General features: G+C 48.9%; 2 protein-coding genes across 2 annotated transcripts in view; one reads left to right on the top strand and one right to left on the bottom strand.

The window, feature by feature from the left end:
- The first annotated feature begins 7,072 nt into the window (after positions 1-7,072).
- On the top strand, positions 7,073-18,099 carry HCN3 (hyperpolarization activated cyclic nucleotide-gated potassium channel 3). Its single transcript, XM_006895793.1, has 8 exons — positions 7,073-7,515; positions 12,369-12,798; positions 14,048-14,209; positions 14,582-14,800; positions 15,153-15,299; positions 15,612-15,852; positions 16,681-16,845; positions 17,304-18,099. The coding sequence occupies exons 1-8, from the start codon at positions 7,238-7,240 to the stop codon at positions 18,002-18,004; spliced, it is 2,343 nt and encodes a 780-aa protein (XP_006895855.1). The 5' UTR covers positions 7,073-7,237; the 3' UTR covers positions 18,005-18,099.
- A 2,087-nt stretch (positions 18,100-20,186) lies between these two features.
- PKLR (pyruvate kinase, liver and RBC) overlaps positions 20,187-24,644 on the bottom strand; it is a 15,315-nt gene continuing 10,857 nt past the window's right edge. The window contains exons 5-10 of the mRNA XM_006895792.1: positions 23,841-24,134; positions 23,586-23,736; positions 22,958-23,110; positions 22,711-22,877; positions 20,803-20,984; positions 20,187-20,293 (exon numbers count right to left, since the gene is read on the bottom strand). Coding sequence (XP_006895854.1) covers positions 20,187-20,293; positions 20,803-20,984; positions 22,711-22,877; positions 22,958-23,110; positions 23,586-23,736; positions 23,841-24,134 — 1,054 coding nt within the window. The remainder of the gene's footprint in view (positions 20,294-20,802; positions 20,985-22,710; positions 22,878-22,957; positions 23,111-23,585; positions 23,737-23,840; positions 24,135-24,644) is intronic.

Here is a 24,644-nt window from a genome sequence, read left to right as displayed (position 1 = left end):
GTGTGTCTAGTATAAATTTACAGAATTTATAAATGAAAAGAAAAAGGTGGACTCTGTAAGGCAAAATATGTAGTAATGGTATAGAACAAATTGAAAAGTGGTCAGAAAGAAAAGAATAAAATGACCTGAAAGTAACCATATTAAAGGGAGCTCTGGTCGCCTAGTGGCAAGAAGCTGTGATACAATGCCTAAGATACGCAATTCAAGGCCACCAGACACTCTGCTGGAGAAGGATGGGCAATCTCCTCCCATGTGATTAACTGCCTATAAAAACCCGCCAGAGGGTCAGCCATGGGTGGGTTCTGACTCTATGGTACACAACGACATCATATTAAAATAGTTGTTAAATGTCATCAGATAGGAACCTCATAAATGACCCTCCAACACGTTTTCAAAGGCAGTGAATTGCATGGGAGATTGCCAAGAAGCAAGCTGGTGAGTTTGAACTTCCTATGTTTGGGTTGGCAGTGCAACTTCTTTCCACCAGAATACAAAAAAAGGAGCTGGAATAGGGAACATATAGAGTTTAGACCAGCTAAACAGAAATGGATTTTGTAAAATAGAGGAAGAAGTGCTATGAATGGGGTTGGGAAGAACTGGGCAGTTCAACTCTTCCATGAACTCTCTCTGAGAGACCAGTCATGTAAATGAGTGCCCAGATGCACAACTACTGTTCTCCAGTTTCATAATCTAATGAAGAGAGGCAGACCAAGCAAATAATGGCAGCCATATGACAAGCACTGTTGTAAATTAATGCCCTGACTGTTGTAAGAAAGTTCTAGGATTGTTGTTGTTATGTGCTATCGAGTCAACTACGACCCTAGAATTAGACCCTCACCATTATCTACTCTGTAGTTAATCGGGAATGGTGCAGGATAAAGAAGCATTTTGTTCCATCGTGCATGTGGTTGCCATGAGTGAGGAAATGACTCCACAGCAGCTAACAAGAGACTAGACCCAACCTGAGGAGAGGAGAGTTGGGAATGTGTTTTCTAGGAGAGATGAGAGCTAAACCAATTGTTGGAGACTGAAGAATAACAGGAAAATAACACATTTGCAAAGGTTGGAAACAAAACAGAATAAAACATTCCAGGAAGTTGCCAGGGTAAGGAGCCCTAGTGTTGCAGTGGTGAAATGCTCAACTGCAAACTGAAAGGTTGTTGTTGTTGTTGTTAAGTGCCGTCGAGTCGCAGGCGACTCATAGTGACCCTATGAAGGAGAGTCCTTGATGCTTGGGTGCCTTTCATCCTCTCTCCAAGTTCATAGGGTTTCAGGAGGCAAGCTCTTATGGAAGGGGATGCCACTCCTCCTTCCACGCTTGTTTAATCGGGGAGCTCCACCCCACTCTCAGTCCACATTGGGTAGCCAACCATTAACGCATTTGACACATCCATGTCACAGTGTTCAGCCTACAGCAACCACAAGTGACCGCAGGACGGCAAGATAGGAGATTCAAATCCACCAGTTGCTGCTCTTCAAGCGAAAGACATGACAATCAACTTTGGTATAGGTAACAACTTTGGACACATTATGGAGCAGTTCTACTCAGTTCTGTATGGTTACTAAGTTAGCATATGACAGACTAGAATTGCCCCAGAGTTTACTAGGTTGTGATCTTTGTTTTATTGTTTATGCAAAGGCGTTTGACTGTGTGGATCATAACAAATTATGGCTAGCATTGAGAAGAATGGGAATCTCAGAACACTTAATAGTGCTCATTTGAAACCTATACATAGATATAGAAGCTCTTGTCCTAACAGAACAAAGGAACACTGGTTTCGAATCAGAAAAGATGTGCATTAGGTTTGTACTATTTCTCCATACTTAACTCATTTTGTATGCTGAGCAAATCATCCAAGAAGTTGCATTATATAAAGAATGTGGCATCAGGATTGAATTGAAGGAAGTCTCAACAACATGTATTATGCAGATGATGTAACTATGCTCGCTGAAAATGAAGAGAACTTGAAACACTTGTTGCAGAAGCTCTGAGTTAGTATGCATTACACAGAACTCTTCACCACTGGGCCCATAGGCAACATCATGATAGATGGAGAAAAGACTGAAGTTGTCAATAATTTAATTTTGTTTGGATCCACAATTAAGACTCATGGTAACAGCAGTCAAGAAACCAAAAGAAGTGTTGCATTGGGAAAATTTACTGTCAAGAACTTCTCTGAAGTGCTTAAAGAATGATATTGGTTTAAAGACTAAGATATACCTGGTCCAAGCTGTGGTCTTTTTATGAAAGTTGGACAATGAATAGGGATGATAAAAGATGAACTCATGCCTTTGGGTTGTGGTGTTGGAGAGAAGAGCACTGAATACCCCATGACCTGCCAAAAGAATGAACAAGTCTGTCTCAGAGGAAATGCAACCAGCATGCTCCTTAGAGACAAGGATGGAGTAACTGTCTCCCATTCTTGAGCACACTGTCAAGAGGGGCCAGTGCTTGAGAAAAGACATCGTGTTGGGAAAGATAGAAGATAAGAGAAAGAGAGGAAGACCCCAAACAAGATGGATTAACAGTGACTGTAACAATGGGCTTGAATGTATCAGAGATTGTGAGGATGGTGCAGGATAGAGCAAGGGTTTAGATCTGTTGTTCATAGGGTCACTATGAGTCATAGTCGATGCCTAACAACAACAAAGAACAATCTACCCTGAATTACGGCAGTGATAAAGAATATTAAACATACTATTGATTACCAGAGGGAGCTCTGGTGGTCTAGTGGCAAGAAGCTGTCCTGCAATCCAGAAAGCACATAATTTGAGGCCACCAACTGCTCCATGGACAAAAGATGGGCAATCTCCTCCCCTGCCTCTGAAAACCTGCCGGATGGTCAGCTATGGGTCGTCAGTTCCGACTTGATGGTACACAACAACCCATTACCAGAGGAACGGAACAAGAAAACTGTTTTGGAAGAAGTTGTTGTTAGGTGTCATGGAATTGAGTACGACTCATAGAGACCCTATGAACAAAAGATCTGAACCCAATCCTGTCCTGCACCATCCTCACACTTCCTGACACAAGAGTCCATTACAGCAGTCACTGTGTCTTTCCATCTGTTTGAGGGTCTTCCTCTCCTTTGCTGACCCTCCACCCTTCCCAACATCTTGTCCGTCTCCAAGGAATAGCCCCTCCTAGCAACATGTCCAAAGTATGTGAGGTGAAGTCATACCATTCCTGCTTCCTAAGAGCATTCTGGCTGCACTCTCTCCAAGACATATCTGTGGATGGCCAAGAGAATAAACAGATAGATAGTTGTGCTGTTGGAGAAGAGTATTGAATATACTATGGACTGCTAGGAGAACAAGCAAGTTTGTTCTAGAAAAGGTAAAGCCAGGCTGCTCCTTGGAGGTAAGGATTCTGAAGCTTTGTCTGACATACTTTGGACATGTTGCAAGACAGAATCAGTCTTTGGAGAGGAACTTCGTGCTTGGGAAAGTGAAGGGACAGTGCAGGAGAGGAAGACCCTTGATGAGATGGATTGATTCAGTGACTGGGGTAATTGGGATAGATGTATCAGAGACAATAAGGTTGCCACAGGATAGAGCAGGATTTAGGTCTGTTATACATAGGGTTTCTTTGAGTTGTAGGCAACTCAATAGCACATAACAACAACAACAACATATAGATTTAACAGGCATGGAGATAGAATACAACCCTGATACACTCTCTTCCCAATTCCATACCGTGCAGTGTTCCCCTGCTCCATTTGCACAACAGCCTCCTGATCCAGGTATAGGTTACTCATGAGCACAATCAAGTGCTCTGGGATTCCCATTTTTCTCAATGTCAGCCACAATTTGTTATGATCTACACAGTCAAATGACTTTACATAGTCAATAAAATACAAATAGACATTTTTCTGTTATTCCTTACTTTCAGCCAGGATCCATCCGACATCACCAATGATCACCCTCGTGCCATGGCCTCTTCTAAATCCCACTTGAATTTCTGACAGTTCCTGTCTATGTACTGTTCCAGCTGTTTTTAAATTATCTCCAGCAGTATTTTGCTTGCATGTGCTATCAATGATAATTGTTCAATACTTTCCACATTCAGTTGGATCACCCTTCTTGGGAATGGGAACAATTACAGACCACTTCCAATCTGTTGGCCAGATAGTCATCCTCCAAATTTTCTGACATAGACTGGTGAGTGCATTCAGGGCTGCATCTATTAATTGAAACAAGTCAATTCCATCCATTCCTGGGGCCTTATTTTTTTACCAATGCCTTCAATGCAGCTTCCACTTCCTCTTTCATTACTATTGGCTCCTGTTCATGTGGTACTTCCTGAAAATTTTCAGTGTCAATCAATTCTTTCTGGTACAGTGACTCTGTGTATTCCCTCCAGCTTCTTTTGATGCTTTCTGGGTCATTCAAAATATTGCCCATGGCATCTTTCAACTTTGTGACATGAGTACTGCCAGAATATTCCTTAGAAAACATGATGGCAAGACTTCATTTATGTTTGTTAGTCATTTTACCAGGAGAGCCCGGTTCCAGAAAAGGACATTATGCTTGGTAAAACATAGGGTCAAGGAAAAAGAACATCCTCAATGAGATGGACTGAATGGGTGCAACAGTGGACTGAAACATAGCTGGGGTTTGTAAGAGTGACAAGGCACTAGGCAATGTTTCGCTCTGTTGTATTCCAAGCATGGTCTTTTGCCTGCTTCTGTAGTCCTTTAGGGTCACTATGAGTTGTGACCAACTTGACAGCCACCAACGACTATCCACCACCAAGCACACTGCCAGAACTTGTTAATGTCATATAGCACTGTCCCTGTCTTGAGTTTATTAGTGTGCACAGTGTATTGAGGCAGAGACTTTTCATTTTTGTCTCTTCAGCATGCACTTAGTGTCAGAGTTGTCTTTAGTGAAGGTTGGCATAATGAATTAGGAAATGAAATTGTAGGGGAGCAGCTTGTAGATCTGTGAGGAGAGAAGTGTTGTGTGCTCTCATGTCAGAACCGACCCATAGCTGACCCTCCAGTGTGGTTTCAGAGGTAGTAAATCACACAGGAGATTGCAGATCCTGTGGAGCAGCTCGTGGATTTGAACAATGTGCCTTTAGGATTGCAATGCAGCTTCTTACCACTAGTCCATCAGAGCTCCTATGTAAAGTGTTGAATTATAGAAAATGAAATGCACAAGGTAGAAGTCTATGGGGAGATGATAAGCCCTCTCCTGACATCCAGTTCTTCATACTCAGGGGTCACCCCAGAAACAACCTGCATATGCCTTTCCCGCTGCTAGCAGGCAGCTCTGTGAACTTTGATGAATGTTGATGTTTGTGGAGGGGCTTCAGGACTTTTGTTCATAGGGTCACTATGAGTCGTGGTAGACTTGAGGACAACAACAACATATTTATAACCAAATTAATCCATTTTTAATGTGTACTGCTCTTTTAAAAAATACTGGTTATTTTAAAAGTTTATATATTTTTTAATAATTCTCTTATGTGTGTGTGTGTGTGTGTGTGTGTGCACATGTGTGTGTGTTTTCCCTAGTAGACTACTATTTGACCAAATGTTTCTCTAGGATACAAAGAAGGATGCCTTTTTGACATTTTGAAAGATTGCTTTAGAACTTTAAGGAATAGGGGGAGGAATAAATCTTTTCATATATCCGATGTCTTCATTTAGGATGTAGCCTCAGTTATTCAGCAAGTTATTAGTGAAAGAAGGACCAGTTCCGTAACTTTTATTTGTTGTTTTTGTTACGTGCTATGGAGCTGGAACCAACTCTTAGCTGACCCTCCAGCAGGTTTTCAGAGACTGAAAACTGCACTGGAGAAGATTGCCTATCCTTCTGCAGAGCAGCTGGGCGATTTGAAACATGTGTCTTTGGGATTGAAGTGCAGTCTTTTATCACTAGGCCACCAAAGTTCAGTAGAAAATAAGAATCAAGGGTCCTGAGTTTGAATATTAAAATTTTCAACAACAAAACCACCAATCTAGTTGTGTCATAAGAATGACACATGTTAAGGCAAGGTTCTTATGGGGTCTCTGTGAGTTGACGCAATGGCGCCTAACAACAACCACCATCACATTGATTACTGTGCATGATGACATCATGTGTGTTGGAATTCAGCTGTACTTAAGGGCCTTTTGATGACTAGAAGTTGATCACTACCACCTTTACAATTATCTAGAAGTAAATCATCAGGCCTTTCTTTTTTTAAATTTTTTTTTATTATTATTATCTGTGTGTGTCTGTGTACCGTCAAATCAGATCTGACTGGTACAGGAGGAGATTGTCCCTCCTCTCCCGGCAGAGCATCTGGTGGATTCGAACCATGCGCCTCTGGAATTGCAATGCAGCTTCTTGCCACTAGGCCACCAGAGCTCCCCAGGCCTTTCTTTTTAAGGTGCACCAAAGTAGACTTGAAACTGTAACCTTTCAGTTCAGAGTTAGGTATGTTATGTTTGTACCACCCTGATTGATTTTACTCTCAGGCCCTCAGGCCAGTTTTTAATTGGTTTTGGTCATTCTTCTAAGTGACATAGCACAGGTCTGTCCATTTGCTGTACGGAAGTAACTCGTGGTTCCCTTCATGCTGAACGCTGTGACCTTGATATGTCAAATGTGATAATGGCTACAGCTTGGTGGACAGTGTTTGGTGGAGCTCCCCAATTAAAACAAGCTTGGAAGCGGGAGTGGCATCCACTTCCGAAATAGCTTGCCTCCGGAAACCCTATGAACTTGGAGAAACGATGAAAGTTATACAAGTGTTCAAGTCTTTCGTTCATAGGGTCGCTATGAGTCGTCTACGACTCACTCGAGGGCACTTAGCCTTTCCGGCTTTCTGTGAGTAAAAGGCCTTTGATTCTAAGCCACGCCCCCTCCTTGACTCCTACGGGTCGTTCCCGCTACCGCGCTGGGAGAACCGCCTCCGTTCCGCTAAGCCCCGCCCGCCTTGGGGTGGGGTGTACCAGACTCGCGTTTGATTGGTCTCAGAGCCTCGGACGGCCCCGTCCCCGGGAAGTCTCGGCCTTCACGCGGCTCTCGCCAGGGGGCGCCGTGCAGCCCGCCCGCCGGGCGCCCGCCCTCGAGTCTCGCACACACCCCCTCCGCCTCGCGCGCCGGCAGATCTCAGCCGACGCCGCCTCCGCTCCCAAAGCCCGCCGGGCTGTACAGGCTCCGGCTCCCCGAGAGGTCGGGGGAGGGTTCCAGATGGCGGCGGCGGGGTCCCGGAGGCCAAGTGTGTGAGCAAGTGGGCTTCATGGAGGCGGAGCAGAGGCCGGCTGCGACCGCCGGCGACGGGGCAACCCCGGGGCTGGAGGCAGTGCCTCCTGCTGCCCCGGCGCCGGCGACCGTAGCCCCTGGTCCGGCCCCTGGGTCGGGACCCGAGCCCAAGAGGAGGCAGCTTAGGACGCTGCTGCAGCCTACGGTCAACAAGTTCTCCCTTCGCGTGTTCGGCAGCCATAAAGCAGTGGAGATCGAGCAGGAGAGGGTCAAGTCAGCGGGGGCCTGGATCATCCACCCCTACAGCGACTTCCGGTACGGGGGCAGCCGGGGCGGACAGGGACTTGGACCCCACCCCCGCGGGCTTCGGTCCGCTCCACGCGCCACCGTCGCCTCATTTCCGGCTCAGGGGTCCCAGGGTGTGTCAGGAATCGCCTGCCCCCACTCAGCCTGGGAATTCCTGGTTTGGGGATCCCTGGGCAGCGGTCTTTGGTCACTTCTCCACCTGTGAGCATGCAGTCTCTGGAGACCTGGATTTACCCTTTCAGAAACCGCCACCCTCCTTAAACCCCGGGGACTGCCAGGGAACCCCCGCCTCCTCCAGTCCTACTTGCTGGGGATTTGATCTAGTCTGTCTTATCCCAGGGTTCTGGGTGAGGTGGAGGGAAAAACTGAACTCCCTACCTTCCACTCCCACCCCCCAGCCTTGCCCCCTGCACCTGCCTCTTTCAGGGGGTAGGGAGAAGAGAGAGTTCTGGCGCTGTCCCTGGTGCTGAAGGGAAGGGAGCGTGTGAGGCGGCCGGGAAGGGGTACAGCCACCGCCCAGGTGACTCCTAGGGAGAAGGGGTGGGGGTGGAGCCATTTCATGAGTCCATCATGGGTCCTTGATGTACCTCTCCGTCAAGGTCGCTGGGGAAGGAGAGCAACCCTGTCCTTGGGGAAATGAAGGGCAGCTTTGAGATGGGATAGGATGATAAAAGAGCAGAGAGACGAGGTGTGACTCAGGCGCCCAAAAACACAATTGCAGACTGAAGACATCGTTTTGAATTCACAGACTACACTCTCCCTAAATGTTCCTCCTCCCTGCATTGTTCCTTTCACTTCTCTTTCCTACCTCGTTTCTGTCCTTCCTGTGCACCTTTTCCAGGGTCTCATGGATGTCCCCCAACCCCATTTCACCCTCAGATGCATCCTCAGAAGCCATGTATCTCCTTTATGATGATGCTTCTCTCTGTCCTCTCCCCTGCATCACCCGCCGGGCTTGTGACCGCCTGTGAGTCAGGCTGTGAAGATGCTCTATGGTTAGATGAACCCTCTTTCCCTCGCCTCTCTCAGCTTTCAGCGCAGAATTTCCCCTCAGTGGCCCAGGAGGGAGAGGATGAAGAGATGGAGGAGTTGGTTCAAAAGACAATCATAGATGTTCCCTAAAAGCCTGGAGGGAAAGCTCAGATGTGGAGACCACCAAGCCCCTTTCAGGCACTGAAAGGATTGATTTTGCAGTCAAAGTCAGAAGAGCTGGGTCTTGGATTAGAGAGGTCCTGGCAATTAAACGAGTATAGATAGAAAATTGAGACCCTCAGATTGTCCTATTTTTTTTTTTAAATGAAGGCTTCACCCAGCTCCCACGGGACCTCTTTCCACAGCTGCCATCACAGCAGCATGTCTCCCCTGCTCTTGCCCTTGCCTTGGCTCAGCCAGGGTCCCAGTGACAGGGAGGGGACAAGAGGCATGCAGAGTTTCAAACCTTGCTGCCTGAAGATCTCCTGTGGAACCATTCTTTGCAGCTCTGTCTGAGGGACTGTGCATGGGGGAGGGATAGCCTTAAAAATATTCCCATTTAAGTGGGATCTAGAACAGATTCCTGGTACACAAGAGTAAATCCAGGTAGAGAAGTAAGAGTCAGAGGTCCAACTGTGCTGGGGGAGGAGAGCAGGGTGAAGAAAGCTAGGGAGGGTTTGGAGTTCTAGATTAGGAATGGGCAGAGAGCTGAAGATGGGAGAACAGCAACCTCTTCAATAGAGGATAAAGAGCGGGTGAGTCATAGCACCAACTAGGGCTTTTGTAGCACTGTCACATCCATTGTCTCTGGATATTTTTTTCAACAATCCTGTGAGCATAACACGGGGTACTTAATCTTTTCTTAGTAATTTAAAAATAATAATGCTGGAATATATAGTAGAGGCATCCTATGTATGTATTTAAAAAGAAAAAACAAAACAAAACCCACACCCAGCTCAAACTCATCGTTGTCAGATCAGAACTAACTCATAGCTGACCCAGCAGTGGATTTTCTGAGGCTGTAAATTGGGCTGAAAGGAATTTCCCATCTTTCTCCTGTGGAGCTCCTGGTGGATTTGAATTTCCAGAGAGGCGCTATCTTTGGCTTAGCAGTGTGGTTCCCTACAGTTTCCACCACCAGAGCTCCCTGAAAAACATATATATTTAGCTAAAGGAATCACTCATTATAAAGCAACCCCCCATGTAACAGCTATTTAAGTCAAGAGATTGCCACCTCCTCAGTCAGCCTTCTGGTGATCACTTTCCTTTCCCAAACCTACTATTATGAAAATCATGGTACTTACTTCCATGTTCTTCTGTGTATTCTTACCACTTTTGTATGAACCCCTAAACAATGTAGTTTGCCTATCCTTAAACTTTGTTGTTATCTGTGTTAGATGCTGTCAATTAAAACTCTGGCTATAATGATCCTGTGAGCAACAGATGGAAACCCTGCCCAATCCTGCTCCACCCTCACAATCTCTTTATTAAAAGGTTAATGTAGTCAGCTGTGAACCAAAAAGTTTAGAGTTTGAGTCCACTCAGAGGTGCCTGGGAAGAAAGGCATGGCTGTCTGCTTCTGTAAAATCAACCACTGAAAACCTTCAAAACATAGTTCTACTCTGCTACTATGCTGTTGTTAAGACTTTCTCAAGTCAACCATAGCTCATAGTCACCCTAGGAACAACAGATTGAACCTTTGGTTCTATCCTGTGCCATCCTCATCATCTCTGCCATGCTTACCTCAATGCTGTAGTCACTGTGTCGATCCGTCTGTTTAAGCGTCTTCTCTTTGCTGACCCTCTGCTTTTCCTAGCATGATATCTTGCCTCCTGACAATATGCCTAAAGTATGCAAGGCAAAGTTTCACCACTCTTGCGTTAAGAAGCACCCTGGTTGCACTTCCTCCAAGGTGGATTCGTTTGTCCTTTTGGCAAAGTTTATTAAATGTTCTTCACCAACACTACATACGATTCAAAGACATCAGTTCTTTGGTCTTCCTTATTCATTATCCAGCTTTCAATATCCATATGAAGCAATTGATAACAGCGTGTCTTGGATCATTCTTTAAACGGAAATTCATGCTCTTTAGCACTTTACAGAGATCCTTCACAACAGATATGCCAGATGCAATGAATAAGTCATTCAATTTCCTGACTGCTACTTACATAGGTGTTGATTATGGATACAATGAAATTAAATCCTTGACAACTTCAACTTTTATCTAAGTGTATGTAATCTAGTATGTATCTTTTTGTGTCTTCTTTTTATCAACATTGAATTTGTAAGATCTACGTTGTTGCACCTAAGTAGGGGATTTCACTATTATAGATTATTTTGGAACATGGATATACAGACCTCAGTGTATTTATCCTTTTTTTTTTATTTCTACTATAAAATATTTAAATTGCTTCTAAATTTAATGCTGCTAAAACATTAGTATATACTTCTGGAGAATTTCTTTTCTTTGGGTGTATATATACTTAGGAGTGGAATGGCTGGTTTGGAGAATGTAAATGCTTAAGTTTACCCCATAATGCCAAACTGTTTTCCCCCTAAATGGTCACAGTTTACCTTCTTACCCCTGATAAATAGTGACTCAATTTCTCTGCATTGTTACCTCTCTTGGCCTCCAGGAGGTAGAAATTGAAAGGCGTGGTAGAAGCTGGATCTTTGGCTTCAGGCAGACAGCATAGTCTGCAAGCTTTCTACCCACAGTTTGCTGTCCATGTGGTTGCTGTTATGTGTGGCCAAGCTAGAACTGAACCACAGCTGACCCTCTAGCAGGTTTTCAGAGGCAGTAAATTGCTTGAGAGGAGATAGCCCATCCTTCTCCAGCAAAACAGTTGGTGGCTTTGAACCATATACCTTTGCAGGGTAAGTTTCTTTCTTTCTTTTTTAATTGGTATATTAACTAAAGTTTACAGAAAACTTGGATTTCCATTCATTCATTATTGTACATTTTCCTCCCTGTCCCCCCAGTTCACTTTCACTTTTCTCTTTAAAAATATTCTTTCACTGCTGCACAATTTCCTCTCCCCTCCTCCTGGCCCCCAGTCAACTTTACTATGCAGCTTTTATTCTGGACTATAGACATGCAAATAGTACCTAATCATATATTCCTTTCAGACAGTTCTTTCCCTCATCTGTTTCAATGCAGTGTTCATTATTTATCCCCTCTTTTCTTAGTTTCTACCCAACCCCCATGTCAGCCCTGTTTTATAACAGTGGCATTATGCAGTATTTGTCCTTTTGTGGCTGAGATATCTCACTCAGCATAATGTCCCCCAGGGTCACCAATTTTGTATAATATTTTATGAGTTCCTTGGTTTTCAGTGCTGCTTAGTATTCCATTGTGTGAATATACTTCAGCTTCTCTATCTCTTCATTTTTTGATAGATACTTGGGTTGCTTCCATCTCTTTGATATTGTGAACAATGCAGCAATAAACAGGAGTGTGCATATATATCTGTTTGGGTGGCAGTTCTGGTTGGTTTCTTTAGAATATGTCCCAGAAGTGCAATTGCTGGGTCAAATGGTATTTCTATTTCCAACTTTTTGAGAAAGCACCATACTGCCTTCCAGAGTGGCTGCGCCATTTACACTCCCACCAACAGTGAATAAGTGTTCCAATTTCTCCACAACCCCGCCAGCGTTTGTTGTTTTGCAGTGTAGTTTCTTAGGATAGAACCTTCTTAGTCCACCAGAGGTGGTAAAATATGACAGTCTTACTTCCCACAGTGACTGTAACAATTTACTCAAGTGTATCTGAGATGAGGAGGATGGCATAGGACAGGACAGAGTACAGTTCTGCTGTTCACAGGGTCACTATAGATTATGATGCACTCCACGGCACCTAACAATAACTCCCCGTCCCACCCCCACTTTAGGTTTTACTGGGATCTGATCATGTTGCTGCTGATGGTGGGGAACCTCATTGTGCTGCCAGTGGGCATCACCTTCTTCAAGGAGGAGAACTCCCCACCCTGGATCGTCTTCAATGTTCTTTCTGACACTTTCTTTCTCCTGGACCTGGTACTCAACTTCCGCACGGGTATAGTGGTGGAAGAAGGCGCTGAGATCCTGCTGGCGCCACGAGCCATCCGCACACGCTACCTGCGCACCTGGTTTCTGGTTGACCTCATCTCCTCTATCCCTGTGGATTACATCTTCCTGGTGGTGGAACTGGAGCCACGACTAGACGCCGAGGTCTACAAGACAGCACGGGCACTGCGCATCGTGCGCTTCACCAAAATCCTCAGCTTGCTAAGGCTGCTCCGCCTCTCCCGCCTCATCCGATACATCCACCAGTGGGAGGAGGTGGGGCGGGGAGGTGGGCAGAGGGGCTCAGGCTCCAGGATGGCGCGGTGGGCAGGGCTCCTGGAGGAGCCAGGGGGTAGGATAGATGGGTGGGATCCTGGCGCATGGGTTCTTTCCAAAGTTGATCGTGGCTGAGAAGCCAGGGCCAGATGAGGATTCAGGGCATGAGCCTGGGATGGGATGGTGGTCTAGGAGGTTGTAGCCCAGATGCTGGATGAGCACTTGAGAGTTGATTGTATGCTGGAGAGAAAGATGAGGTGAGGGGGAGGTAGGAATCGCATGATGTGGCAGAAGCAAGCTTACTGACTATGGTCAGATCCCAGTTTTATTATTTACTCTGTTGAGACTCCGGTTCCTCTCTCATAAAATAGGCATTTAGATATAATTTTCCATTTATCTATGGTAAAGCTGTGAGGAGTAAGAATTAATACACTTAGAAGAGTGCCTGAACAAAGTTAAGTTCTCAATACATTTGCTATTATCATTATCAGAGGGGGAGAGGGCTGCTGACACTTATCCACATTATACATTCTCTGGGGCCACTGCATTGTGGAATGATTTCCTCTTTTTCTGGATAGGCCTGACCCTTGTAATGATACTAGGCCTGACAATGTAATCTCAGGCACTCGTTGGCCTTAGTTTTCCTGTCTATAAAAAAAAGACAATATTAAAATGAAAAAAACCCTTAAAATAAAAAAAGATAGTAGTAACTACCAGAAGGTTGACAGTTCAAACCCACCCATTGATCTGCTTCGGTAAAGACTGCAGCCTTGAAAACCCTATGAGGCCATTCTACTCTATCACATGAGGTGGACTAATAGTCAGATTGACCTGAAGGCATCTGACAACAGTAGTAACATAACCTACCATGTAGTAGCTGTGGACATGTGCTGTATGGTGCTATGCAAGTGAGTAATACACCCCAACCAGATTCACTGCTGTGGAATCAATTGTGAGTCACACCAACCCTATAGAACAGTGTAGGTTCTCAACGTTATAGGCTAGAAATCTTTACGGAAACAGACTGCCACACCATTCTCTTATGGAAGCTGGTGGGTTTAAACTGCTTACCTTTTGGTCAGAGCCACTTTGCCACTAGGGTTCCTAGAAATGAATAATTTACTTTAAAAAAAAATGCATGAGGCCAGGGCTAGGGAAAAGTTCAGAGAGAATTTGTGAGGCTGGGAATGGAGGAGAACCAGCAGGGAGGGATTCTTGTCCACAGCGGGCCCCTCCTCGGACCCCTCAGATCTTTCACATGACCTATGACCTGGCCAGCGCTGTGGTTCGCATCTTCAACCTCATTGGGATGATGCTGCTGCTGTGTCACTGGGACGGCTGTCTGCAGTTCCTGGTCCCCATGCTGCAGGACTTCCCTCCTGACTGCTGGGTCTCCATCAACCACATGGTGGTGAGAATTCCCCCCACACTGCCTCTGCTGGGACTTTGAAGGCCCCCTTGCCTGCCTGGCAGGGATGGGCACAAGGGACTGGAGATGGGAGATATATATAGAGAGGACCAGACCAAGAGAGAAGGAGTGAAGAAATGAAGGGGACGGGGAGGAACTGTGAAGAAGTGTTTGTGTTGGTGGAAGCAGGCATGGTAAGGGAAGAAGGCAGAAACTGAGGTCCCCTCAAAATGGAAACAAGGTCCGTTTTTGCCTCTTAAAATCAAACTTAAGTGGGAAACAGCTGAAGTAGAATAGGGTAAGCAGAAGGATTAAAGGAGGGGATGGCAGGGGGAAATTGAGGTTCTGAGGGTCTGCAATATACTCTGCCTCCAGAACCACTCCTGGGGCCGCCAGTATTCCCACGCCCTGTTCAAGGCCATGAGCCACATGCTCTGCATTGGCTATGGGCAGCAGGCGCCCGTGGGCATGCCCGACGTCTGGCTCACCATGCTCAGCATGATCGTTGGCGCCACGTGCTATGCCATGTTTATCGGTCATGCCACTGCCCTCATCCAGTCCCTCGACTCCTCCCGGCGCCAGTACCAGGAGAAGGTTAGTGGGGATAGAAGGGAGAGGTGGGTGTGAAAGCGTCCTGGGGACTGGTAAGCTTGACTTGATGCCCATTCTGATGCATATCCTTTTTTATTTCTGTGTCCATTTGTTCTTGTGTATATCTTTTCTTGTTTGTATTCATGCTTGACATGCCCCACCTTGAACCCTGCTCGGTCCTTGTCTGGGCTTTCTTGTGACTGTGCTATATGACATGTTTGTATCCATAACTATCTCATGTCCTGTGTTGGCCCTGTGGATCCCTGTCTGACTCACACTTCACCTGTGTCTGTGACTCACCTCTATGTCCCTGTACCTTCTGGCCCCACATCTTTGCCTGGGGCTGGCTTTCCAGTACAAGCAGGTGGAGCAGTACATGTCCTTCCATAAGCTGCCCGCCGACACGCGGCAGCGCATCCATGAATACTATGAGCACCGCTACCAAGGCAAGATGTTCGATGAGGAGAGCATCCTAGGCGAGCTGAGCGAGCCACTTCGAGAGGTGGGCCAGGCTGGGCTGAAGCCAGAGGGCTCTGGGGTTGAGCTTTTGGGGATAGAGGCTAGCGAATGGTGCCTGCAAAGAACTCCACAGAAGGCTAGGTTTCTGGGGGGCTGTCAGGGGTTAGGGTCTTTCACAAAGACCTCATGAGGATGTGTATGCAGGGGAAGGCTATATGGGACCTCTACCTGGGAGTGGGAGGCACAGGGCCCATGGGAGAATTCTAAAGGTAGGGGTTTCTGGGGACAGATAAACTTGGTGGGGCACCTTGGGGCAGGGGGCACAGCCTGCCTGACGAGCTCTTCTCCTGCCCAGGAGATCATTAACTTCACTTGCCGGGGCCTAGTGGCCCACATGCCGCTGTTTGCCCACGCGGACCCCAGCTTCGTCACGGCAGTGCTCACCAAGCTGCGCTTTGAGGTCTTCCAGCCGGGGGACCTCGTGGTGCGTGAGGGCTCCGTGGGCAGGAAGATGTACTTCATCCAGCACGGGCTGCTCAGTGTGCTGGCGCGTGGCGCCCGGGACACCCGCCTCACTGATGGATCCTACTTTGGGGGTCAGCACAGCAGGCCTTAGGGAGCATGGGGAGTCAGGAGCAGAGGGCAGGTGCTCCCCTGGACTGGGATCCTCACCTAGCTGTACTACAGAATCAGTGTCCTCAATCATAGCTCTGTGGTTAGCATCATTGGGCTCAGAGGCCTGGAGCTCTGTCTTTTCTAGAAACTTCTGAGGAGATTCCAGTGCACAGCCAGGTTGAAAACTGCACAGAGGGGCTTTCTTTCTGTGATCTTACAGAGTGCAACTGGAAGATCCTATGTGATGAGGGAAAAATAGGAACAAAGCAGAGGTGTCCCAGGGGTTGAGCTTCGAGACTCACTTCACTGCAGCTGGAGTAGCAGGGAGTAGTTCTGCCGGCTGCTGCCTAAAGTGACTTGAGGCTTTTAGAGTCTCTCAGTTTGTTCCCAAGCCACACTCCAGTATCCCTATTTCTTTGCACTCTGCCCTTTGGGACTTCTTTCTCCTTTAAGTTGCCCTTGTACTCACTCAGATCTGCCTGGAAATGGGAAGGGCCCACAGGGTGATACACCAGGCTCATCCCTTGGAATTGAGCCATGGGAGCAACAGTTAAGTGGAGAGAGAGAAAGTGAGAAGCAGGGAGCATGCCAGACTTACCTGTGGAGGTCTGGGGGACATGGGGACCCTCACAACAGCACGGAAGGAGGAAACTTAGAACTAATTTAGAGCCCCCAGGGGTGGGTAGATCATCTTTAGTTTCACCCGGGTTGGAGGAGGAGCATAGGAAGCTGGGTCAGCACCTGCCAGCCTGATGAGAGGGGATTCTGGGGACAGTAGTTCTAAAGTGCCCCCTCCCCAACTCCTACAGAAATCTGCCTGCTTACTCGGGGCCGGCGCACAGCTAGTGTACGAGCTGACACCTACTGCCGCCTCTACTCGCTCAGCGTAGACCACTTCAACGCTGTTCTTGAGGAGTTCCCCATGATGCGCCGGGCCTTCGAGACGGTGGCCATGGACCGGCTGCGCCGCATTGGTGAGGCCCACCTGTCTCAGCCACTCTGTGCTGTCAGCTCAGAGACCCCAGGCCCAGGCTTTAGTGTTTCAACATCATACCCCATCCTACCCTTGTCCTCATTAAGCCCGACAGGCTTGTCAACTCATGGTGCACTGTCCTCATCCCTCAGTGTCTCCTACCCTTGGAGGGCACATCCAAGTCCCCATCCCCTGGACACTGACCCTCACCCTCTGATACACTCATCTCCCAGTCTCCTCCATGCACTTTTACCTGCGACCCCTTCTCCACTGGCTTCCATCAACCCCAACTCCAGTGCTCCCACCTCATCTACACACATTCCTTAATCTCCATGTTCTTGATACTCTGACCTTCAAGTCCATCCCTATCACTTCATTCAGTCTCTTTACCCTCACACTCTTGATATGCCTCCCACCATCTCCCTGTTCTCAACCCCTCCCTTCCTGGACAACTTCCAGGCAAGAAGAATTCCCTGCTTCAGCGGAAGCGGTCCGAACCCAGCCCAGGCAGCAGTGGAGGCATCATGGAGCAGCACCTGGTGCAACACGACAGGGACATGGCCCGCGGGGTGCGGGGCCTGGCCCCAGGCACAGGGGCTCGGCTTAGTGGGAAGCCGGTGCTTTGGGAGCCACTGGTGCACGCACCCCTGCAGGCAGCTGCTGTGACCTCCAACGTGGCCATTGCCCTGACTCACCAGCGGGGCCCTCTGCCCCTCTCCCCCGACTCTCCGGCCACCCTCCTTGCCCGCTCCGCTCGCCTCTCAGTAGGCTCTCCAGCCTCCCCTCTGGTGCCTGTCCGAGCTGCCCCTCTCCTGGTCCGGGGGCCATGGGCCTCCACCTCCCGCCTGCCTGCCCCTCCTGCTCGAACCCTCCATGCCAGCCTGTCCCGGGCTGGACGCTCCCAAGTCTCCCTTTTGGGCCCTCCACCAGGAGGGGGTGGACGAAGGCTGGGACCTCGGGGCCGCCCACTCTCAGCCTCCCAACCCTCTCTGCCTCAGCGGGCAGCAGGGGATGGCTCTCCAGGGAGAAAGGGCTCAGGAAGTGAGCGCCTGCCCCCCTCAGGGCTCCTGGCCAAGTCTGCAGGGACACCCCAGCCCCCCAGGCCACCAGTGCCTGATCCAGCTGCCCCTCGGGGTCCTCAACTCTCTGCCAACATGTGAAACCCTTGGGCACAGCTGGCCTTCGCTCTTGGGGTACAGTAGTGTGTGCCTGGGGGCCGATGCCTCTTGGGAAGACTGAGGGGCCTTGAACCACTCATCTGTAGGAGTGGCCTCAGCTCAGGCCCACTACAGCCTGACATCCTCCCAACCCACTCACGCGCTCATGACATGGACTAAGTGCCTGCTGTGTCCCAGGCACCATGCCAGGCTCTGTCTCCACTGCCAAGTAGAAGTGACTCCTTGCCCTCTACTGAGGGTATTCCCCTGGCCTTGGCCCTGCCAGGTGCAGTGCCAGGCCATGATCTTACCTTTACTAAGCACAAGTACCTGCCACTGCCATCACTGCCAAGTAACTAGATGTCTCTCTGTTTCCAGTGCAGGCCTCACCCTGCCTATGACCCTGCAGGTATCTTCCTCAACCCTAGTATAGCCTGGCACTGCCAACTAGCCGTGTCCCCATCGCTGTCAAGAATGGAAGTCCTGGGTCCCCGACTCGCGCATCCACCTTTGCCCCTCACTGCTGTCTGTGGTCCCTGTGTCTTCCTGCCAAGTTCCCCGCAGTCTCTGTCTTTGTGGTAGAACTTGTCTTTTTGTGAACTGAGCAGTACCTCCTCCCTCTGCCCCCAGCCTTTCGAAGCTTGGGGATAATTGACACATCTTTATTTAGTGTGCTAGCCTAGATCCCCCCAGGTGGGGGCAAGTGGCAGACTCCTTAGATAACATCTCACCCCCCTTTTATATATATTTATTTATTTGACCACTTACTGATTTTATTTATTCACTGTTGTTGTGTGGCAGCTGACTCCTTAGAGAACATTCCCCCTTCTGTGTATATTTATTTATTTATTTATTTGATCCCTTACTAATTTTATTGATTTATTCATTAGGTAATATTATTATTACTGCATTTTATCTCCTGGTTCCTTCATGTATCCCTCTCCTCCCCTCCTGGCAGGAAGCCAGGAGGAGGCAGGGCCCCTGCCAGCTCTGTGGACCTTGCCAAACTCCATCAGCAGCAATACTGGACTCCCTCCCCACTGAGGTAGGGGCAGGAAGGGCCACCCGAGAAGGGGAGAAGGACTGTTTTTACTTTTGGGGATTTTTGGCTTGGTTTTGCTGTTATTATTTTACTGAGTTTGCTGTTGATGTGGGAGTAAGGGGAGGGCCATGGTATCCAAGCCTGGGGAGAGCAGGCCAGCCAGCATCTCTGTCTTCTCAGGGACAAGAGAAACCTCACCGGCACCCCATCTGTCCCCTCTCCTACTCTACAGTGTTGATTGTGGGGTCAGAACCCTGGCATCTAAATCCCTTCAGGGTGGCAGGTCCTGGGGTTCTTGGTGTATAGGAGAAATTTTATAATTGCTTCAAACAGCTTTAAAAAGACATTGGAGACACTCATTTTGGCTCCTGATTTGTGTATGGGAATGGGGTGGGTGCAACAAGGAACTGCAAGGCATTTGGCCCAGCAGGGTGTGAGGTGGGCATGAGGGCAGGCAGCCTACAACCTGGAGGCTGTGAAGACAGTGATGCAAGGGGTCCCCCTAGCACCCACCATACCCACCACCACTCCCACGGGCACTGTGTTGTCACTGTTGGTCACCATGAGGAGGGGCTGCCCTGGCTTGAGGCCATCAGGAGGAGGGGCACTTTGCTCAAGCAGTGTCCACGTATCAGGAGGCCACACATGGGAGCATCAGACTGCAGAGATATAAAGTCTTTTTAAAAGACTCATTTTTTTTACCAGGGTGGTTTTGTTTTTTGTTTTGGTATTTTTACCAAAGTGATTTTGTAGAGTAAGACCGCAATTGCCCTGTCCCCCTTCTCTCCCACCCAGGGATGGGAGGGCTAGGGGATAGAATTAATCAGCCAAGCTGGGATTAAAGGCTCAGCATGTCTTAGGGCCCAATGAGTGGATTGGATGCAGGGAATGTACAATTGGTGCTGCTGAGCGGGCAGTACTTAGTGGGATGCCCACTGTCAGGCTTGCAGGACATGGAGAGGGGGAAGGGGCTTCTTGGAATGGGGCTGCCTGGCAGATGCGGCCTTGCATGAGAACCTTAGGAGGGTTGGCACTGGAGACTACTTCCCTTAGAGGTGGGGCTGCAAGAGGGGTGTTGGGGTGGAGGATGCAGCAAGAAAGGGGTAGATTTGGGGGTGATCTGAGTCAGAAGGGAGGGGCGTCTCAAGATATACTCAGCACCCGCATGATGTTGGTATAGCCAGAGCCAGGCCGCCAGCCTGTCACCACAATCACCAGGTCCCCCACACGGAGAAAGCCACGCAGCTTTCCTAGGGAAGGAAGGAAGGAAGATGGTCAACAGACGGGACTCAGGCCAGCCCTGTAATGAGGAGCAGCCCTGACCTCCCAAGAGCTCCCCCCACGCTGCAGTGCATCTCACAGGGAAGGTACAATGAGGCCACAGGTGTGTGCATGAAACTGGATGGGATATAGTGTTGCTAGGCAGCAAGTCTTCTGTCCATCTGTGTTACTATGCTGATATGGGAGAGAATTGAGCATATCGCAGTTATAAGTTAAATTTGTTTTAGTTGCATCTGCTGGAAGCTTCCCTCTCTCATTTCTTGCTCCTTATGCCATGCCTGGCTCTAGCCACTCAATCAGGAAGCAGCTGGTGAATGTCTTTAGGGATATCCTTACCCTCTTCTGTTCTGTTCCCTCAGCATGGTCAGAAGTCAATACTAGAGGAAAGGGCAAGGCTCCCTGGGTGGCTGTGGGAGACTGGAGAAGGGGATTCAGTGCGCATGCCAGAGGGGTGGGATGGGAGGTCTAGGACACTCACCACTTTCAATGCCGAACTGGACCCGGCGATCCACATCATCTGCCCAGATAGCCTCTGGAGCTTCACGGTAGAGCAAGGGGAAGACGCCTCGGCACAGGTGGGCCTGGCGGGCAGCCTGGGCAGAGCGTGTGACAGCAATGACCGCAGCCCGAGGTCGGTACCGAGAAAGAAGCTGGGCTGAGCTGGAGGAGGCAGAGGTGGTGCTGAACCAGCAAGCAAGAATCTGGGTTCTAATTCCCGCTGTCACCAGTAAGCTGGGTGACCCCGGATACATCATCATGCTCCTCTGTGCCTCAGTTTCCTCCTCAGTAAAGTAGGCATAAGAGTACCTGCTTTTTCTATCACACAGGAAGACGCTGGTCCAGTGTGATCTTGAGAGATCTCTGAGAAACATAAACCTCTTCTGGAAATGTGCATTAATAAAGTGCTTAATTTATAAAAAAAAACCATTCATGTTGTCAGCTGCAATTGAGCCAGCCAGCAGCTCATGGTGACCCCATGCACAATTACATGAATGCTCCATCCCCAAGACCAGGTGAGGATTGTCATCCAAAGGAGTTCACTGGCTGGCTTGCAGGAGTAGATGAATGACTCATCACTGCCGACAAGTCAGAACCAACTCATAGCTGACCTTCCACTGGGTTCCTGAGGCTGTAAATCACATAGGAGGAGACTGCCCATCTTTCTCCCTTGGTGCTGCTGGTGGATTTGAACCACTACAGAGGCCCCACCTTTGGGTGAGCAGCACAGCTCTGTGTAGACTAGGCCACTAGAGTTTCCAGGAGTAGCCAAACATTTTGATGATGATGTGTACTGTCAAATCAGATCTGACTGGTACAGGAGGAAATTGCCCCTCCTTTTCCAGCAGAACATCTGAATTCGTATCGCGTACCTCTGTGATTGCAGTGGAGCTTCTTGCCACTTGGCCATGAGAGCTCCCCAGCCAAGCCTTTCTTACTGGTCTGTCATAGTTTGTTAAGAGCCACTGAAACATGTTTAGCATCATGTAGGCTTTACTGACAGAAGTGCGTGAGGTGCTGCCTAGGAATCAAACCTGGGCCTCCCACCTGGAAAGCGGGAGCTACCACCAGCACACACATTATCCCCTGATATCACAAGCCCATGAAGAACACATTCCTAGCCCCATCATAAATGAAGCCAATCCCACTGTCATTTAATCAATTCTGACTCAGCGACCCTATAGGGTAGAGTAGGGTCCTGGTGGCTTTGTGGTAAATAATTGCCCTGTCAGCACAAAAGTATGTGGTTTGAACCCAGCTGCTCTGTGGGAAATGGGCAATCAACTCCCATGTGACTTACTGCTTCCGGAAACCTGCTGGAGGGTCAGCTATGGGTCGCTTCTGACTTGATAGTACACAACAACAACATAGAATGGAGTAGAACTGCCCTATAGAATTTCCAAGGCTATAAATCTTTAAGGAAGTACATTGTCATACCTTTCTCCTGAGGAATGGCTTGTGGATTCAAATTACCAACCTTTTGGATAGCAGTCAAGCACTTAACCACTGTGCCACCAGGACACTTGCGCTCTATCATAGAAACACAGGCTGGTACAGGTCTCCTAGGTAATGTAGTTCAGAGTAAAGGCTCAGACCTGGGTTCTTCAGCACCACCTCAGCACTGTGCCCTGAGGACTAATTATAAAGGACTCTTTTTCCATGTCAAGGCACCCAGCGATGAAGCCACCATCCTCTTCCAGACTCCTGTAACTGGCTGGTGGTAGTGTTCTCTGTGTGCTCTGGGACTTGCCACCTCTGTCCTCCAGCTCTCTTAGCCACTTCTTCTCGGGCTTCAGAATACTTACTAGTCATCCCTGCTCACTACATAAAACCCAGCCCACTTCAGCCCTCCCCAAATGCAGCCTGGCCATCTCCCATGCTCCCTCACCGGCCAGTCTTTGTCAGCACGATGATGGCAGCAGCGCAGCACTTGAAGGCGGCCTCCACTGCACCGATGGCGGTGACCTCGGTGGGGTCTCGGCTCAGTGGCGCTGCCCGGCGTAGCTCCTCAAACAACTGCCGGTGGTAGACGGCAGCCTCCGCCTCTCGGGCAATCTGCAGAGACAGGAGGCTGGGCACTGGGCACCAAAGGGTTTCCTTCCCTGCCCCACTTGCTCTGCCTTCAGACCACCTACCGCGTGCTGCATTTTCACAGCCTCCACAGGAAAGCAGCCCTTGGCGGTCTCCCCTGACAGCATGATGCAGTCAGCTCCATCGAGCACAGCGTTGGCCACATCACTGGTCTCTGCCCTAGTCGGCCGGGGCTTGGTGATCATGCTCTCCAGCATCTGGGGACATACTGGACGTCAGCAATTGGGGTCATATTCCTGCCCAGGGCCCTGCCCAAGCAACCCTTCTAACTCTCAGAGTGTCCCTGAAAGCCAGGGTTACAAAAAGCCATGTGATCCCGACAGTTGAGTTTCCTTATCTTAAAATGTTGCTGTGTACTGTTGAGTCAAAACTGACTCATAACTGACCCTCCAGCAGGTTTTCAGAGGCTGTTAATTGCATAGGGGGAGACTGCCTATCTTTCTGCTGAGGAGCATCTGGTGGATTCGAATCACATGCCTTTGGGATTGCAGCACAGCTTCTTACCACCAGGCCACTAGAGATCCCTTATCTGAAAATAAGGGTCACATAATTTCTTCCTTAAGCCACTGTATCCGAGGATCCAATCCTGGATAGCAAAATATGCTACAGACCTAAGATCTGAGCTTTTCCCCTTGTGTATCCCCAGGACCTAATTTGCGGGTTCATCCAGACCTGCGTGGCACAGACTACGGGCTTGCCAGCCAAGTTACAGCGCCCAATCATCATCTTCTGAGCCAGGAAAACCTTCTCGGGTGGGATCTCAATGCCCAGGTCTCCCCGGGCCACCATGATCCCGTCGCTCACCTCCAGGATTTCGTCAAAACTGAATGGTTGAGGATGTCAGGATGTTAGGAAGAGGCAAGAGGGAGAAGGGCAGCAGAGGGAGTGTTACAGGGCCTGACCGGACAAGTAAAGACCAAGTCTCACTTCTTCACGCCTTCATGGTTCTCAATTTTGCTGATGATCTTGATGCCCTGCCCTTCTGGTCCCAGAGCAGCCCGGACAGCCACTACATCGCTGGCCTTCCGCACAAAGGAGGCAAAGATGATGTCCACACCATGCTCCACCCCAAAGCGCAGGTCCTGGGCATCTTGCTGGGACAGACTGGGCAGGTCTACCTGGGCGCCAGGCAAATTCACCCCCTTCCGGCTTCCTAGGACACCACCATTCTCCACTTCGGTCACCAGCCCCTCTGGGCCTGTGGGCATAGAGAGAGCCAGCCTGGTCAGAGGTATGGCCCAGCCTAGCCACAGCAGAGGGACGTTGAGCTTGGATACTCATGAGAGCAGGATCCCTGAGGCAGCAGATTACACAGTAAACAAAGGAAGTACGAAGTACTGATATCTTCTTACTAATCTGTAGTGAACAATTTCACCTGTTTTTACAAACTACTTAAGTAATGGAAAACACCTGACAATGTTTACTACAGCCTAGGAAGTAAGCACAAGTATACCCATGCCGACCTTGCCTACTGGGTACTCTGTCCCTGCCAGGGACTGTCAATTTGAAAAGCAGCTTTCATCCTCTGGGAAGCTGCTGTGGGGTTGGGACAGATAGATGCCAGCACCCCTAGAAGCAGTGGGGGAATGTGAAACCGTTCACTACAGATCAGTAAACAGTGAGCCGGTGCTTGTTACTTACTGGGTAATTCAATATGGATCATGTCCTATGGGCCTCTCATTCTATTTGGTACATTCGCCTCGTTGATAACAGGCTCAGGCCTATCTCGGG

The sequence above is a fragment of the Elephantulus edwardii genome, unplaced genomic scaffold (genome assembly GCF_000299155.1).
Source record: "Elephantulus edwardii isolate Elephantulus edwardi_28Jun2011 unplaced genomic scaffold, EleEdw1.0 scaffold00176, whole genome shotgun sequence".
NCBI classification, from domain to species: domain Eukaryota; kingdom Metazoa; phylum Chordata; class Mammalia; order Macroscelidea; family Macroscelididae; genus Elephantulus; species Elephantulus edwardii.
Note: the sequence above shows the minus strand (reverse complement) of the source record. Positions and strands in the feature narration are given on the sequence as shown.

Coding starts and splice junctions, on each gene's coding strand:
- HCN3 (XM_006895793.1), top strand. CDS start 7,238: ATGGAGGCGGAGCAGAGGCCGGCTGCGACCGCCGGCGACGGGGCAACC. Junction 7,516..12,368: donor CACCCCTACAGCGACTTCCG/GTACGGGGGCAG, acceptor CCCCCACTTTAG/GTTTTACTGGGATCTGATCA. Junction 12,799..14,047: donor ACATCCACCAGTGGGAGGAG/GTGGGGCGGGGA, acceptor CGGACCCCTCAG/ATCTTTCACATGACCTATGA.